At 40.2% G+C, this 16,378-nt stretch overlaps 2 protein-coding genes across 9 annotated transcripts in view; one reads left to right on the forward strand and one right to left on the reverse strand.

Annotated features, from left to right (window-relative positions):
• The window catches only part of SUMF1 (sulfatase modifying factor 1), a 696,570-nt gene that overhangs the window by 85,536 nt on the left and 594,656 nt on the right, over positions 1 to 16,378 (reverse strand). Inside the window, exon 10 of one of the 3 annotated variants that reach the window (XM_055109476.2) lies at positions 12,050 to 14,472. The exons of the other annotated variants lie outside the window; for them this stretch is intronic. Within the exon in view, the coding sequence (XP_054965451.1) occupies positions 14,411 to 14,472 (62 nt within the window). The 3' untranslated portion in view covers positions 12,050 to 14,410. Of the gene's footprint in view, positions 1 to 12,049; positions 14,473 to 16,378 lie in introns of those variants that run through there. 3 annotated transcript variants of the gene reach the window in all.
• LRRN1 (leucine rich repeat neuronal 1) overlaps positions 1 to 16,378 on the forward strand; it is a 257,800-nt gene that overhangs the window by 63,388 nt on the left and 178,034 nt on the right. The gene's annotated exons all lie outside the window — the stretch shown is intronic.

Genomic DNA, 16,378 nt, shown 5'->3' on the forward strand with positions numbered 1-16,378 from the left:
GCTAGGGCTAAATTTCACTTGGAGACCGTGAAAACAGCAGAACATATGCTTCAGTTACACACTTAAAAAATGAGGAAACTAGAATATTCATACATTGTGGTAAGCAGAATAATGTCCACCACCCACCAAAAGATGTCCATGCCCTAATCTCCAGAACCTGTGGATATATTACCTTACGAGGCCAAAGGAACTTTGCTGACAAGATTAAGTTAAGGACATTGATACTGAGATGGTGAGATTAGATTGGATTAGATGGGTGGGCCCAATGTAATCACAAGGGTCCTTAAAACAGGGAGGCAGAAGAGTCAGAGTCAGGGAAGGAAATGTGACCAAGGAAGCAGAGGTCAGAGCAATATGGAGCCACAGACCACAGAATTCTAGAAGCTGGAAAAGGCAAGAAGGCAGATTCTTCCCCAGACCCTCCAGAAGGAACACACCCCTGCCAGCCTGTTGAGATAGCCTGGCGGGACCTGTGTCAGACTTCTGACCTCCAGAACTATAAGATAATAAATTGGCATAGTTTGAAGCCACCACGTGTGTGGTAGTTTGTTACAGCAGCAGTAGGAAACTAATACATATGCCCACTCTCATCAGCCATTTTTAAAGGACCGTTTCCGGGATGTTTATTCACCAGCACTTCCACTCTGCAGGCTGTGATTGGAGGAAGGCTCAGGCAAAGAGACACAGGTGTAGACATCTATACTCAGACTGGTGTAAATTCAACAGCATAAGGGCAGAGCACTGACTGCCTGTACTACCAGACTTCCTAATCCCCTCCAACCCTCTCTTCTGTTACAACAATTCAGTCATGAAATAAGCAGTGAGGAGCATTACCGAAAGAGGCCAAAGCAGCACACTTTGATGTGTCTCTCTGTGGATCTCACCTCAACGTGTTACTTTCTTGCTGTGGGTTCTTGGCAATTTGAGATAGAGGACCTTGTCTATTATGACTAAAAAAGGCCCCAGAGAAAGATAGAGGCTTATAAAATTTTGGTGTCATTGGTAATACTTAGCTTCATCATATACTCTGCAATATTTAACATAGTTGACAAGTATCACAGATAAGACCAAAGGTCAATTTACAAACATCTACAATGCAAACCCAAGGGAAAGTGAATTTATACTAGAATAATGAAACACTATAAAAATGTTCTTTAAAAAACTTGGAGAATGTTATTTTATGGAATTCTCTATAGAAGAAAATACAGGATGTAAGCAGTATGTAAGGAAACAATTCAAGGAGAAATGAAGGACAAGATGGGTTTGAAATATCGACTAACTCTCAACCTCTGATCACTAAGTTAGATGCCCAGTGTGAATCCCTGAAGTTCCTTTTGAGCATCCTCTGCTTATCCATTGTGCCTTCTTCTACATTTTGCCTTCATTTTACATGCATGGCAGTAGGGAAGTATAATAGTGAGATAGAATAGGCGGGCTACTCCTTTATTCTAAAGGCTATAATTCTTACAGCAATCAATATATGTATAAACCATTGTACTTGTCCAAAAATGCCAATAAATTTTAATAAATAAAGCATGATCACTTCCAGAAATTCCTGAAAGAGAAAGTGCATATTTGATTGGAAACTTACCACTGAATCTAGTTTCTGTTTTTAAGTCAATTAAGTTCATGTTATTGTATTAGTCCATTCTCACACTGCTAATGAAGACATACCAGAGACTGGGTAATTTATAAAGTAAAGAGGTTTAATTGCCTCACAGTTCAGCAAGGCTGGGGAGGCCTCAGGAAACTTACAATCATGATGGAAGGGGAAGCAAACACATCCTTCTTCACATGGTGGCAGGAAGAAGAAGAAAGAGAGCCAAGCAAAGGGGGAAACCCCTTATAAAACCATCAAATCTCATGAGAACTTACTCACTATCTGAAATAGCATGAGGGAAACTCCCCCATGATTCAATTACCCCCCATCAGGTCCCTCCCAGAACACATAGGGATTATGGGAACTACAATTCAAGATGAGATTTGGGTGGGGACACAGCCAAACCATATCGGTTATTATCTACCCAACACCAGCCTGACTCTACATGGGGGTTTAAGAAAAGTAAAGAGCATATTGTCTGACCATGTTATTCTCCTGCTTAACAACTTGTAGTTATTTCCTACTCTTTATAGGATATAGTCTATCATTCTAGGGATACTATATTAGGCCCTTCACAATTTGACCCCTGTCCACAGTCATCAGCCTTATTGCTCACCATTCCCCAAGTGGCTCCCTTATTCTTCCTCCCATCTCATTCTCATACCTTCTTACCTTGTACACTCTGCCCTCAGCCAAACCATCCTCCTTCATGCACCATGCTGCTGCAAATGCCCATCCCTCTGCTGGGATGCCTTTTGCCTCCCAGCTCCTGCTTGGAAACTTATTTGTACACACAGAAGTCTGGGAGGATTCTGTACACACCTTCGTTAATGCTCATGCCTGTAAGGATGAGTTTTCAAGGGACTGAGATAAGGATGCCTCATGCCTGAGCTCTTGAGGTGGGAACATATTCCTCTTCATACTTCAGTACCTAGTACATGTGTGGCACATAGAAAACATTCTGACAATGTCTGTTATATGAAGGCAAGAGTAAATATTTCAAGAGATGTTTAAAATCTAATTTGGAAGGCAAGAGGCACCTTGATCTAGTATCCAAAGTCTTAGTCTGAGTGTGAGCAGATCTGCCCTGTAATTCTGGTGCTGCCACTTACCTGCTGTGTAACTTTAGGCAAGTCATTTATATGTTCCAGGCCTCATCGCACTTATTCCAAAACTGACTACATAGTTGGAAGTAAAGCACTCATTAGCAAATGTAAAAGAACAGAAATTGTAACAAACTGTCTCTCAGACCATCGTGAAATCAAATTAGAGCTCAGGGTTAAGAAACTCACTCAAAACTGCACAACTACATGGAAACGGAACAACCTGCTTCTGAATGACTACTGGGTAAATAATGAAATGAAGGCAGAAATAAAGATGTTCTTTGAAACCAATGAGAACAAAGACACAACATACCAGAATCTCTGGGACACATTTAAAGCAGTGTGTAGAGGGAAATTTATAGCACTAAATGCCCACAAGAGAAAGCAGGAAAGATCTAAAATAGACACCCTAACATCACAATTAAAACAACTAGAGGAGCAAGAACAAACACCTTCAAAAGCTAGCAGAAGGCAAGAAATAACTAAGATCAGAGCAGAACTGAAGGAGACAGAAACACAAAAAACCCTTCAAAACATCATTGAATCCAGGAGCTGGTTTTTTTTAAAAGATCAACAAAATTGATAGACTGCTAGCAAGACTAATGAAGAAGAAAAGAGAGAAGAATCAAATAGATGCAATAAAAAATGATAAAGGGGATATCACCACCGATCCCACAGAAATACAGACTACCACCAGAGAATACTATAAGCACCTCTATGCAAATAAACTAGAAAATCTAGAAGAAATGGATAAGTTCCTGGACACATCCACCCTCCCAAGACTAAACCAGGAAGAAGTTGAATCCTGAATAGACCGATAACAGGCTCTGAAATTGAGGCAATAATTAATAGCCTACCAACCAAAAAAAGTCTAGGACCAGACGGATTCACAGCCAAATTCTACCAGAGATAAAAAGAGGAGCTAGTACCATTCCTTCTAAAACTTTTCCAATCAACAGAAAAAGAAGGAATCCTCCCTAACTCATTCTATGAGTCCAGCATCATCCTGATACCAAAGCCTGGCAGATATACAACAACAAAAAAACAGAATTTTAGACCAATATCCCTGATGAACATCGATGCAAAAATCGTCAATAAAATACTGGCAAACTGAATCCAGCAGCACATCAAAAAGCTTATCCACCACGATCAAGTTGGCTTCATCCCTGGGATGCAAGGCTGGCTCAACATACGCAAATCAATAAACATAATCCGTCATATAAACAGAACCAAAGACAAAAACCACATGATTATCTCAATAGATGCAGAAAAGGCCTTTGACAAAATTCAACAGCCCCTTATGCTAAAAACTCTCAATAAACTAGGTATCCATGGGACATATCTCAAAATAATAAGAGCTATTTATGACAAAGCCACAGCCAATATCATACTGAATGGGCAAAAACAGTTTCCCTTTGAAAACTGGCACAAGAAAAGGATGCCCTCTCTCACCACTCCTATTCAAGATAGGGTTGGAAGTTCTGGACAGGGCAATCAGGCAGGAGAAAGAAATAAAGGGTATTCAATTAGGAAAAGAGAAAGTCAAATTGTCTCTGTTTGCAGATGACATGGTTGGATATTTAGAAAACCCCATCATCTCAGCCCAAAATCTCCTTAAGCTGATAAGCAACTTCAGCAATGCCTCAGGATACAAAACCAATGTGCAAAAATCACAGGCATTCGTACACACCAATAACAGACAAACAGAGAGCCAAATCATGAGTGAACTCCCAGTCACAATTGCTTCAAAGAGAATAAAATACATAGGAATCCAACTTACAAGGGATATGAAGGACCTCTTCAAGGAGAACTACAAACCACTGCTCAATGAAATAAAAGAGGACACAAACAAATGGAAGAACGTCCCGTGCTCATGGGTAGGAAGAATCAATATTGTGAAAATGGCCATACTGCCCAAGGTAATTTATAGATTCAATGCCATTCTCATCAAGCCACCAATGACTTTCTTCACAGAATTGGAAAAAACTATTTTAAAGTTCATATGGAACCAAAAAATAGCCTGTATAGCCAAGACAATCCTAAGCCAAAAGAACAAAGCTGGAGGCATCACGCTACCTGACTTCAAACTATGCTACAAGACTACAGTAACCAAAACAGCATGGTACTGGAACCAAAACAGAGATATAGATCAATGGAACAGAACAGAGCCCTCAGAAATAATACCACACATCTACAACCATCTGATCTTTGACAAACCTGACAAAAACAAGAAATGGGGAAAGGATTCCCTATTTAATAAATGGTGCTGGGAAAACTGGCTAGGCATATGTAGAAAGTTGAAACTGGATCCCTTCCTTACACCTTATACAAAAATTAATTCAAAATGGATTAAAGACTTACATGTTAGACCTAAAACCATAAGAAGCCTAGAAGAAAACCTAGGCAATACCATTCAGGACATAGGCACGGGCAAGGACTTCATGTCTAAAACACCAAAAGCAATGGCAACAGAAGCCAAAATTGACAAATGGGATCTAATTAAACTAAAGAGCTTCTGCACAGCAAAAGAAACTACCATCAGAGTGAACAGGCAACCTACAGAATGGGAGAAAATTTTTGCAATCTACCCATCTGGCAGAGGGCTAATATCCAGAATCAGAAAGAACTTAAATTTACAAGAAAAAAATCAAACAACCCCATCAAAAAGCAGGCAAAGGATATGAACAGACACTTCTCAAAAGAAGACATTTGTGCAGCCAACAGACACATGAAAAGATGCTCATCATCACTGGCCATCAAAGAAATGCAAATCAAAACCACAATGAGATACCATCTCAAACCAGTTAGAATGGCGATCATTAAAAAGTCAGGAAACAACAGGTGCTGGAGAGGATGTGGAGAAATAGGAACACTTTTACACTGTTGGTGGGACTGTAAACTAGTTCAACCATTGTGGAAGACAGTGTGGCAATTTCTCAAGGATCTAGAACCAGAAATACCATTTGACCCAGCCATCCCATTACTGGGTATATACCCAAAGGATTATAAATCATGCTACTATAAAGACACATGCATACGTATATTTATTGCAGCACTATTCACAATAGCAAATACTTGGAACCATCCCAAATGTCCATCAATGATAGACTGGATTAAGAAAATGTGGCACATATACACCATGGAATACTATGCAGCCATAAAAAAGGATGAGTTCATGTCCTTTGTAGGAACATGGATGAAGATGGAAACCATCATTCTGAGCAAACTATCACAAGGACCATAAAACCAAACACCACATGTTCTCACTAATATGTGGGAATTGAACAATGGAAACAGTTGGACACAGGGAGGGGAACATCACACACCAGGGCCTGTCATGGGGTGGGGGGAGGGGGGAGGGATAGCATTAGGAGGAATACAATTACATTATTTACCTAATGTAAATAATGAGTTAATGGGTACAGCACAGCAAGATAACACATGTATACATATGTAACAAACCAGCACATTGTGCACATGTACCCTAGAACTTAAAGTATAATAAAATACATAAATAAATAAAATGATAGACTCGGACAAATGATGTATAAGCTCTCTTAGCTCCAACTTTCTAAAATCTTAGAATTTTAGGAAATCTTGCAGCCCCAAAACCTCTAGACACCACGAAATCAAATACTAAATTGTGTAATCTAGATTCCTATGTCAGTAGTTCAGAGGAAGAGAGAATGGATGGGGAATTTTGCAGAAATAAAAAGAAAACATCAAATGATGCTCTTCTATGACCTGCTAGGATCTGCTTCTACCAAATCATGGATATAGAAATAGGCCCAGCTGCACACCACTCTTTCTAATTATCCTGTTCTTCCAATTCCTCTTTTATGCATTTTTTTGCCGACTCTCTCTCGAAACACAGTAGCTCTGGGAGTTGAAAATTAAGTTTTAATGAAGAGATTAAAAGAAGTAAGTTTATTCCTAAAGAAATAAAATTGAGAGACAGCAAATAACCATACTGATGTAAGAATAGATGGCAGACTTCTGCACTGCACATTTTCAGCAAATCCTATTTTTCACAAAAATGATTTGCAAAGTTGGCATCTTGAAACACGAGAGATGCCCAAAATGAGAGTTCTGTATTTAAAACCCCCATTTTAGTAGCTGCATTCTCAGGATTATGGGCTCTGGAATCAAACTGTCTAGGGTCAAATAGAGGCTCTGCCAGTTACTAACTGAGACCTTGGATAAGAATTTAACCTCGTCTGCAAAGCTGAGATAATAATAGTAATTATCCCTATGGGATACTACTATAAAAATCTGAAAGAAAATGGATGTAAAATAACCAACACAGAGCCTGCTTATAACCTATATATCTAGCCAACATTTATCAGGCATGTTCTAGTTTTGAAGTACTGAGCTAGCCTTTGGAGGTGCAATTATAAGGAAGACTCATCTTTCCCCATAAAGAATCCATCTTTTAATAATGAAAACACCTATATTCCCTACTATAATATGAGGCTATGGTCAATACAAATATAACTCTATATGCAGAATGCCTTGGAGGGGGAAAGCAGAGACTGAATAATTCAATGAAGACAACGAGAAGGTATAAAAAGGAGATTATTTCATTACTGGTCCTTTAAGAAAAGCAGAATGTTGCTGTTTGGAAATGTAAGGATGAAATTCCAGTTGACAGAGCAGTACAGCCAAAGGACAGAGATGTGTAAGTAAATGGTGTGTTCTTGGATGTGCAGATAGTCTGGCATGACTACAGCATGGATTTCAAGGTGGGGAGTGTTAGAAATAAGGCTGTAAAGGTAGGCTTCCTCTAAGTAGTGGCAAATTAACTGACTGATTGATTCAGCAAATATTTATTGGGTACCTGAGTTAGATCAGAGACGTACTATTATCTCAATTTACAGATACCAAAACTAACATTCAAAAGATTAAATGGTTTGCTCAAGGTCATAAGCAAATTCTCCTTTCAACCTGCTTTTTTTATTTCAATTTTTATTTTAGATTCAGGGGGTACATGTGCAGGGTACATTGTGTGATACTGAGGTTTGGGGTCCGATTGATCCCATCACCCAGGTAATGAGCACAGTACCCAATAATTAGTTTTTCCACCGTTGTTACCCTTCCTCACCCCCTCTTATAGCAGTCTCTGGTGTCTTTTATTCCCATATTTATGTCCATGTCTATTCATTGTTTGGCTCCCACTTATAAATGAAAACATGTGGTATTTGGTTTTCTGTTCCTGTGTTAATTTGCTTAGGATAATGGCCTCCAGCTGTATCCATGTTGCTGCAAGGAACATGATTTTGTTCTTTTTTATGACTGCATGGTATTCCATGGTGTATACATACCACAATTTCTTTATCCCATTTGCCATTTGTAGGCATCTAGATTGATTCCCTGTTTTTGCTATTGTGAACAGTGCTGCAATGAACATAAAAGTGCATGTATCTTTTGGTAGAATGATTTATGTTTTTTAAACATGAAAAAAATGATCAACATCACTAATCATGGAGAAATGCAAGTCAAAACCACAATGGGATAGCATCTCACAACAGTCAGAATGGCTACTATGAAAAAGTAAAAAAAATAACAGATATTGGCGAGGCTGCAGAGAAAAGGGAACACTTATAGACTGATGGTGTGTATGTAAATTAGTTCAACAACTACGGAAAGCAGTTTGGAGATTTCTCAACTCTTGAATAGAGGACAGATGATCCACTAGGCCAGCCTGGGAAGAAGTCCTGTTTGGGAAATCTAGGAGGCCTTCACTTGTGGTGACACCTACCTGAATTACAAGTCCAGTATCTGCAAGGAACCAACCAGTTCCCAATCTAGGAATGAATGTACTTTGCAAAGTACATTTTGCTGAGTAAAGATAAACATCACAATCTGAATATCACTGACAATAGCTGAAACTTACCAGTTACATCCTACATTCAAGGCCCTTAGTGTAAATTATTTCCTTTAATCCTCACTACAATTTGATAAAATAGATTAAGATGCCATGCAATTGGAAGGATTGCTACTATTAACTCTATCACACAGATGAGAACATGGAGAACAAAAATAGATTTAGTGATTTGCCCAATGTCACACTGAAAGTGGAGAAAGGTAGGTTGGATATAGGTTTTCTGATTCTAGAACTGAAAACTTTCACCAATGGGCCATGTTCCCTCTGGCATCTTTGCAATCATGTGGCTTCACAACCTTGAGACCCAGGAATATTATAAGAACACAATTTCTTCTCAACTGACAAAAAATCATGAGCAGTGCCAACTCTGTCTGGTGCCAACCCAGCTCTTTCCCCTGACCCAGTGGGGAAAAGGTATTTATGGTAGTTAGGTGAAGATAAAGGCATTTAAGGAAGGAATAGGGTTCTAAGGCATCCTATGCTTCCTTCTACTTAAAGACCTTTCTCCTCCCCCCCTCTATAAACACCCCAAGATCTGGCTTTACCCCTTACTACTAGTTCTTATTACAGGCTTCTACAGATCCCTGTTACTCCCCATTATTCTTGGAGCTCTTAGGTCCTGACTTACTGCTGCTTTCTCCAATACTACTCCTGTCATCATTCCTGATGACTTTAATATTGATGTAGAGAATCCTTCCAGTTGCATGGCATCTTAATTCCTTGACTTCCTTCCTGTCTTCCAATGACCTTGTCCCACACACAATCTCAGCCACTTACCCAACAGTCATTCTCTGGACCTCATCATTCCTAACAACCCTCCATACTCTCAATTTCAAATATTCCACTCTGGAAAGCAGATCCATTGCCTCCTATGATTCTTCATTCCCAACCAGGACAAGCAGTCCACTATTCTAAAGCCATTTTCCTGTCCTTTAAACCTTGTATGTCCTCACTTCTTTATTACCCAGCTTCTATGTCAGGTGTGTCATTCCTTGATGTGTATACAACCCCCACTTCTTTGCCCTTTATTGTTTTCATGTTCTCCAACCAAACGCTACTCTAGGTAAATCCAACTTTTTACCAATCCTGAATTTATACCTGTGTAGCTGAAATGGCTGGGGAAAGAAAACTACAACTATTAGAAATGTTCTGCCTTTAAGTTAACGATTGTGAACCTCAAAAGGGTTATAGCAGTACCCAGTAATCCTACTGCATCCCCCAGTCCATTCCCTCTCCCCCTTTCCTAAGAGAGGTATTTCACGCTTTCTGTTTCCCCTGACATCACAACTCCTCCCATTCCCTTACTCCCAGCTAATGAATGCCCTTTCTCCTTATTTCATGGAGAAAATAGACACAGTCAGAAGAGAAATTCTGTATGTTCTCATAGCCACATCTACCCTCCCACCTGCATTTGTGTCCATATGCCCTGCCTTCCCTCCTGTTACTCCTGTTTGCTTCCTGGACTTGTCCTTGCTTCTACCTAAATTAATTCCCCACAATTGTGCAGTAGATGCCATCCCCTCTTGCCTACTTCAGGATATTTCCCTAGCAATTGGTCCCTCTCTTTCATGCATAATTAAATTTTCCCTCTCTACTGAATTATCCTCGTCAGCATTCAAGTGTGCTGTAATTTCTTACATCTCAACAAAACAAAACAATCTTGACCCAGTTTTCCCTCTAGCTACCACCTTATTTCTCAGCTGCCCTTTAAAGCAAACTGTCTAGTTTATCCCCTCCCATACTCTTTTGAATCCACTTCCCTGAAACTGATCTTGAAAAAGACACCAATGGTTTCCATGCTGCTAAACTGAATGATTTTGCTTTAAAGGCCTCATCCTACTTGAAAGGTGAGCAGCATTTGACACAGTTGATCATTCCCTCCTCCTGGAAACAGTTTCTTCCCATGGCGTCTGGGACTGCACACCCTCTTGATTTTCCACCTGCATTACAGACCAGTCTTTCTCAGCCCTTTTGCTGGTTTCTCCTTATCTCCCCAAACTCTTCACTGTGGAGTACCCCAAGACACAGTCCCCACACCTCCATCCACACACACTCCAGTCTCAGGGCTTTGATTGTCACCAGCACATTCATGGTTGAAATTTCTACCTCCAATTCACACCTCTCTCCTGAGTTCTAGTCTTTAATATGCATCTGTACCCTGATTTCTAATAAGCCTCTTAAGGTTAACATGTTTGAAGCCGAACTCCTAATTTTTCCCCCAAACGTACTCTACCCCCAAACTTCCCCATATCTGTTAAAGGCAAATCCACCTTCATTGTGTCTGAGTCTCAAATCTTGGACTCATCCTGGCCTCTTCTGTTCCCTTCATATCATTCATTTGCTCTACTGGCAAATCCTGTTGGCTCTAACGTTGGTGCAAAATCAGAATCCAACACTTTCACTACCTCCAATGACACACACCCAATCCATGCCACCATCACCTCTCACTTGAAATATTGGTGAATTCTCTTGGCTCTGCCTTAAAAATATCCAGACTCTGATTGGTTTGGATCAATTCACTATCATCTCTTGCCTGGTTGACTACAAGAGACTCCTAAATGGTCCCCTTGCTCCTGCCCTTGACCCTAGGCTAGAATGATCCCCTTAAATGTAAGACTAAGCATGGAATTCCCTAGCTCAAAACCTTCCAGTGATTTCCCACCTCACTCTGAGTGAAAGCCCAGATTCTTACAACTGCTTTCGAGGCTCAGTTGTGCTCCTATCATTGCCAGCTACCTCTGAGACCTCAAGCCCTCCAATTCTCTCAGTCAGTCCTCTACTCTTACTGTGCCGGTCTTCTTGCCATTGTTGAAACACTTCACACCCTCTTTCCTCTGAAAGCCTTTGTGCACTGGTTAGTTCCTCTGTCTATCCAATAGAACTCTCTATCATGATGGAAATATTCTAGATTTGTGCTGTTCTAGATCTGCTCTAGATCTGTTTTAGGTACAGTAGCTACCAGGCACCTGTGGCTTTTGGGCACTTGAAATACGGCCAGTGCAACTGAGGAATTGAGTTTTTAATTGTATGTGTTTTATTTATTTTAAATGTAAACAGCCACATGTTGCTAGTGCATACCATATTAGACAAAGCAGGTCTACTGTGCTCTTCCTTGAGATACCTGCATGGCTCATTCCCTCACTTCTTTCAGGTATCTGCTTAAATGTCACTTTAATAGTGAGGCTTTCCTGATCAAAGTACTTAAAAGAGCAAGTCACCGCCACCTGGCACTCTTCATCCACCTTCCCTGGTTTGCTTAATTTCTCCATAGTAATTAGAAACATAAGCATACTATATGTTTTTGTTTGCTCATTTATTTGTGATCTATATCTCCAAACTAAAATTAAAAGTCCATTCAGGCAAAGATTTTAGTCTGTGTTGCTTTTGCTGCTATACCACCAGTGCCTAGAACAATACCTGGGACATAGAGCTCAGGAATTGCTTATAGATTCTAAAATCTCCTTTCCATCACTAACTTCTTGGCTGGTCTTGCACAAGTAATGGTCCATCTCTTGGTTTCAGCTTTCTTCTTTCTCCTAATGTCCTCTAATATTGAGCCCTGTTTGTTTCCTTCTTAGTACTTACAACAATTTGTAAATTCTCTGTTTGTTTACTTGCTTATTGCCTGTCTCCTCACTGAACTGTAAACTCCCAAATGGCAGTGACTATGTTCTTCTTATTAATCTAATGTCATCATTGCTCAATAAATAAAGAGTCTTTCTGGGGTGTGAGGCAATAAAATCTGCCACCCAATAGGTGTTCACCCAGTATTTAAGATTTGCATTAATTATGTAATATTCAAAGTGAAGAGTTTTAACTATTTGGAATGTAATCAACTAGTTGGATCAGAGGCCTACAATCTACCACTGTATCAGTGAGAAAATGTAGTTATATTAATCCATATTTGGATGCTTTTTTTTTTTTTTTTTTTGAGACAGAGTCTCGCTCTGTCGCCCAGGCTGGAGTGTGGTGGCGCCATCTCGGCTCACTGCAAGCTCCGCCTCCCGGGTTCACGCCATTCTCCTGCCTCCGCCTCCCGAGTAGCTGGGACTACAGGCGCACACCACCGCGCCCGGCTAATTTTTTTGTATTTTTAGCAGAGACAGGGTTTCACCGTGTTAGCCAGGATGGTCTCGATCTCCTGACCTCGTGATCCGCCCGCCTCGGCCTCCCAAAGTGCTGGGATTACAGGCGTGAGCCACCGCGCCCGGCCATATTTGGATGCTTTTTTAAGAACTGTAGGATGCTACTGAATAGGTGTCCAATAAGGATTTGTTGAAGATTGCATTAATTATTTCTTCTTCAAACATGGGTCAACATAATGGCACAGACAGCAGAAAAGGCCAACTCTAGAGTGCCATACTCTTGTAGAATTGTGGGCCCTGAGGAGCCCTGGAGGCTGGGAGGGTCCTCAGGAAGGGTTGGCATTGTGCCCACCTGTCAGATGTGACTGGGGGCCTACAATCTGGCATTTTTCCATTTTTTCACTGTCCTGGCTGGTTTTTGTTGTGGTGGTGTTTTGTGATAGTGGTTTTGTGAAAAGGCTCGGGAGGGCATTTCTGCACTGTTAATACAGCCATCTTCATAACACCTGCCACCTGTGTTAAACGGCCACCCTGCCCAGTCCCTTGCCCTCATTCGGCCCCCATCCACAGCTCCAATGGGGCAGTTCCTATTAAAAGGCCCTTCCTTTCTTTACTACACGAAGCTTTAGAACTCGGCAGAGACAGGACACTAAATCAGCAGTAAACTTGTCCATTCACCTTTAACATTTCAAGTCCATTAAGTATCCTTTACTGCTAGCAGAGAGTGGGGAGTTTTCCTATTGGCTTGACATAACTTTTTACAGGGATTTAACATTTTCTAAAAGACATCCGCTAAGCTCTCAACAGATCTTCCATAAAAAAGAACTGAGTCCTAAGATTATCACCTTAGGTTAGAAACCCAGTTTATCAGCATCAGTATTATCACTTGCTTAATTGTTTAAAAAAATGTACAATCACCTCCCAGTCATTTTACTTTAGGAAAAGTTACACTGGGCCTCATTTTGATATCTTCCAAAGTTACCTTTCTTCTTCTTATGACCTTAATACTTCTAGCAAGAATCAATAATTAAACAGATATTTGTGATGTGATTTTTTTTTAGTGTCAAAATTTAACTTTATACATTGCTAAGTTATGTTTCTAATTCTGAACTGAGGCTCTCACTTTTTATCGTTAAACCTGTCTATCAAAAGCTCAAAATTTCAAGGAGCCTAAATTTTGTCTTTGACGCTGTACTGATGAATTGCAATGTAAATTTTCAGAGACAACAGAAAAGGACCATCACTTATACACGTCCATTTTCAAAGGGTAATTTCTGCAGCTGTCCCTCTTCACTCTGAGAGTCTGAGTGACAGTCTATGCCCTTGGTTAACCAACCTCAGGGATGGTTGTTAGCACTTCCAGTGATTTACTGTCACTAAAGTGAAAGCCATCTTTAAAAAATGTGTCCTTATAAATCCAGCAGGAAATCCAAGTTTCCTATTGGTCCTCCTTCTGATTCTTCTCTGATTTCTTATTCTGAAAAATTACTGACAGTAGTGTACTAATTAAGTTTTTAGGAGGGAGACCCTTAATGATGAATTAAGATAGCATTGTTGCAGTGTTGCTAAGTGGCTTTAGTCTACAATGGACTCAATGATCCCAAAATAAATTTAATCTTCTCTCTCATTGAAATAATTGAAATCTTGGTGCACAATGTAAATCTGGAAAAAAAGAAAAATACCTGTGGTTCCAGCTACTTGGGAGGCTAAAGTTGGAGGATTGCTTGAGCCCAGAAGGTCAAGGTTGCAGTGAGCTATGATCATGGCACTGCCCTCCGGCCTGGGTGACAGAGTGAGACCCTGTCTCAAAAAAACAAAAACAAAAACAAACAAACATAGAAAGAAAGAAAAATAGGTAAATTACAGAATGTAATTAATAATTAGGATCTTCTTATTTTCAAGGGTAATAATATAAATTGAAGTTCTAACAGTATTGCCAGGCAGAGAATGGATCAAACCTACCGTAATGAAAACTCAAAAACAACCTGTAATTAGAAAATGAATTTTCTTATCTCACATAGAAAAATTTGTTCTTTTCTAGGCACCACAACTCATCACAAATTCCTTAAAACTCATCACAAATTGTGGGGACAAGTGCCTAAGGTTTTACCTTACTTTGCATTAACTTCTTGGTAGGTTTCCTAACTGAATCGGCTACCCAGGAGACATTTCAACCCCCTTACCCTGACACAGGGAAAGAACAGAAGGTGGGAAAAAGAACTGGGGAGGGGGAACTATCAATGAGTAAATTCGTATCTGGCAGACTACACTTATTTAGCATGTCTCTTGGGCTTTTTTTTAGTTTATATTCATGTAACACATCAGGACAGGGTCAAGAGAGATTGTATAGTATAGTGAAAATTACCCTGGTTTCATCAGGAGACCTTGACTCTAGTCCCTAACAGGCTCTCACTGCCCTGTGACTCAGTGTCAACATCTGGCTGCCATTTCCCTCATCTACTAAATTAGAGAGGTTGGAAAATCTATTCTCTAAAGGTCTCTTTTGACCCTAACATTCCATGATTCAATGAAATATAATGACTAATGTAAAAATACAAGATAATTCATTCAATCAAATTATATTGCCTCAATCTAAACGATTTTGCGTTTCAAAGTTCAAATGTAATTACAGAGAAATGAAGAGGACAGACATGAGTTGCCACTGAAAGCTAACAGGCATCACAGGCAGCAGCTCACTTTCTCGAAATGCACATTGACAATTAGCAATTAACGTCTTCTGGAGACAAGCAAATGATCAGGAAGCCTCTTGGCAGAAGGGAGTCATAAAGTTTCATCGTACCACTTAACAGATATTTTATCATATGATAAATTAGGTACTTTTCCATCCACTGTAATAATATATTCCCTACAATAATTAAAGGTGATTCCAGGCCTGATGCACTCTGGCTGGGTGTGATCCTGATCGCTTGTTCAATCAGATTTTGGTAGGTTTGTGCCAAAAAGAAGAAAAGAATCATGATCTCCTCTTATCTTTTGGTGCTCAGAAACAGAAAACTGAACCCTGCAAAAGGAACACATGGTTCAATTATCTGCAAAGTTCAGCCTTAGGCCTTGACCTCAGACAGGGCTGGATTCAGGGGATATCACAATGTCACTAAGACACAGTCCTTCCCTCTTTTGGCTCTCCTCTGTTCTGTGTTGTTTTATTCCCAGATTCCACAAGCAGCAATGTGGCTGACTGCTACAAGCTCTGAGTCTACATCTTCCCAGGTTCAATTTCAGTGCAAATGAGTACTTGTTATCCTCCAAAGTCAGAACAAAAATCCTGAGCCCCATTACTACTGGCCTGAATTAAATCACATGGTCAAATCTGAACCAAGCACTGTGGCCCAAGAATACAATAAGCTGATCAGCCTGGTCCTGGGTCCCATGCCAGCCCTGGAGGTGGTGGGGGGAGCAGAGGTCAGCCACCCCACCACACACACCCTGCAAAGTGAGAGTGAGAGTTTCCTCAGGGAGTAACCTTAGCTAGAAGCTGGAGGATGGCAGAGTTACAAGTTACAGATCTCTATTTCATGCCTGAAATAACATGAGACCCTAGAGTACAGTCATCAACTTAGAAATTATCCTAAAGATCTGAGTCCCATCTCTTTATGTAAGGCTGAAAATGCAGAGTCTTGAAGAAACTGAGGCAGTGAAGCATAGTGGTTAAAACTCATAGGCTTTGGAATCAGACAACCTGGGC

Source organism: Pan paniscus, chromosome 2 (assembly GCF_029289425.2).
Source record: "Pan paniscus chromosome 2, NHGRI_mPanPan1-v2.0_pri, whole genome shotgun sequence".
Taxonomy (NCBI): domain Eukaryota; kingdom Metazoa; phylum Chordata; class Mammalia; order Primates; family Hominidae; genus Pan; species Pan paniscus.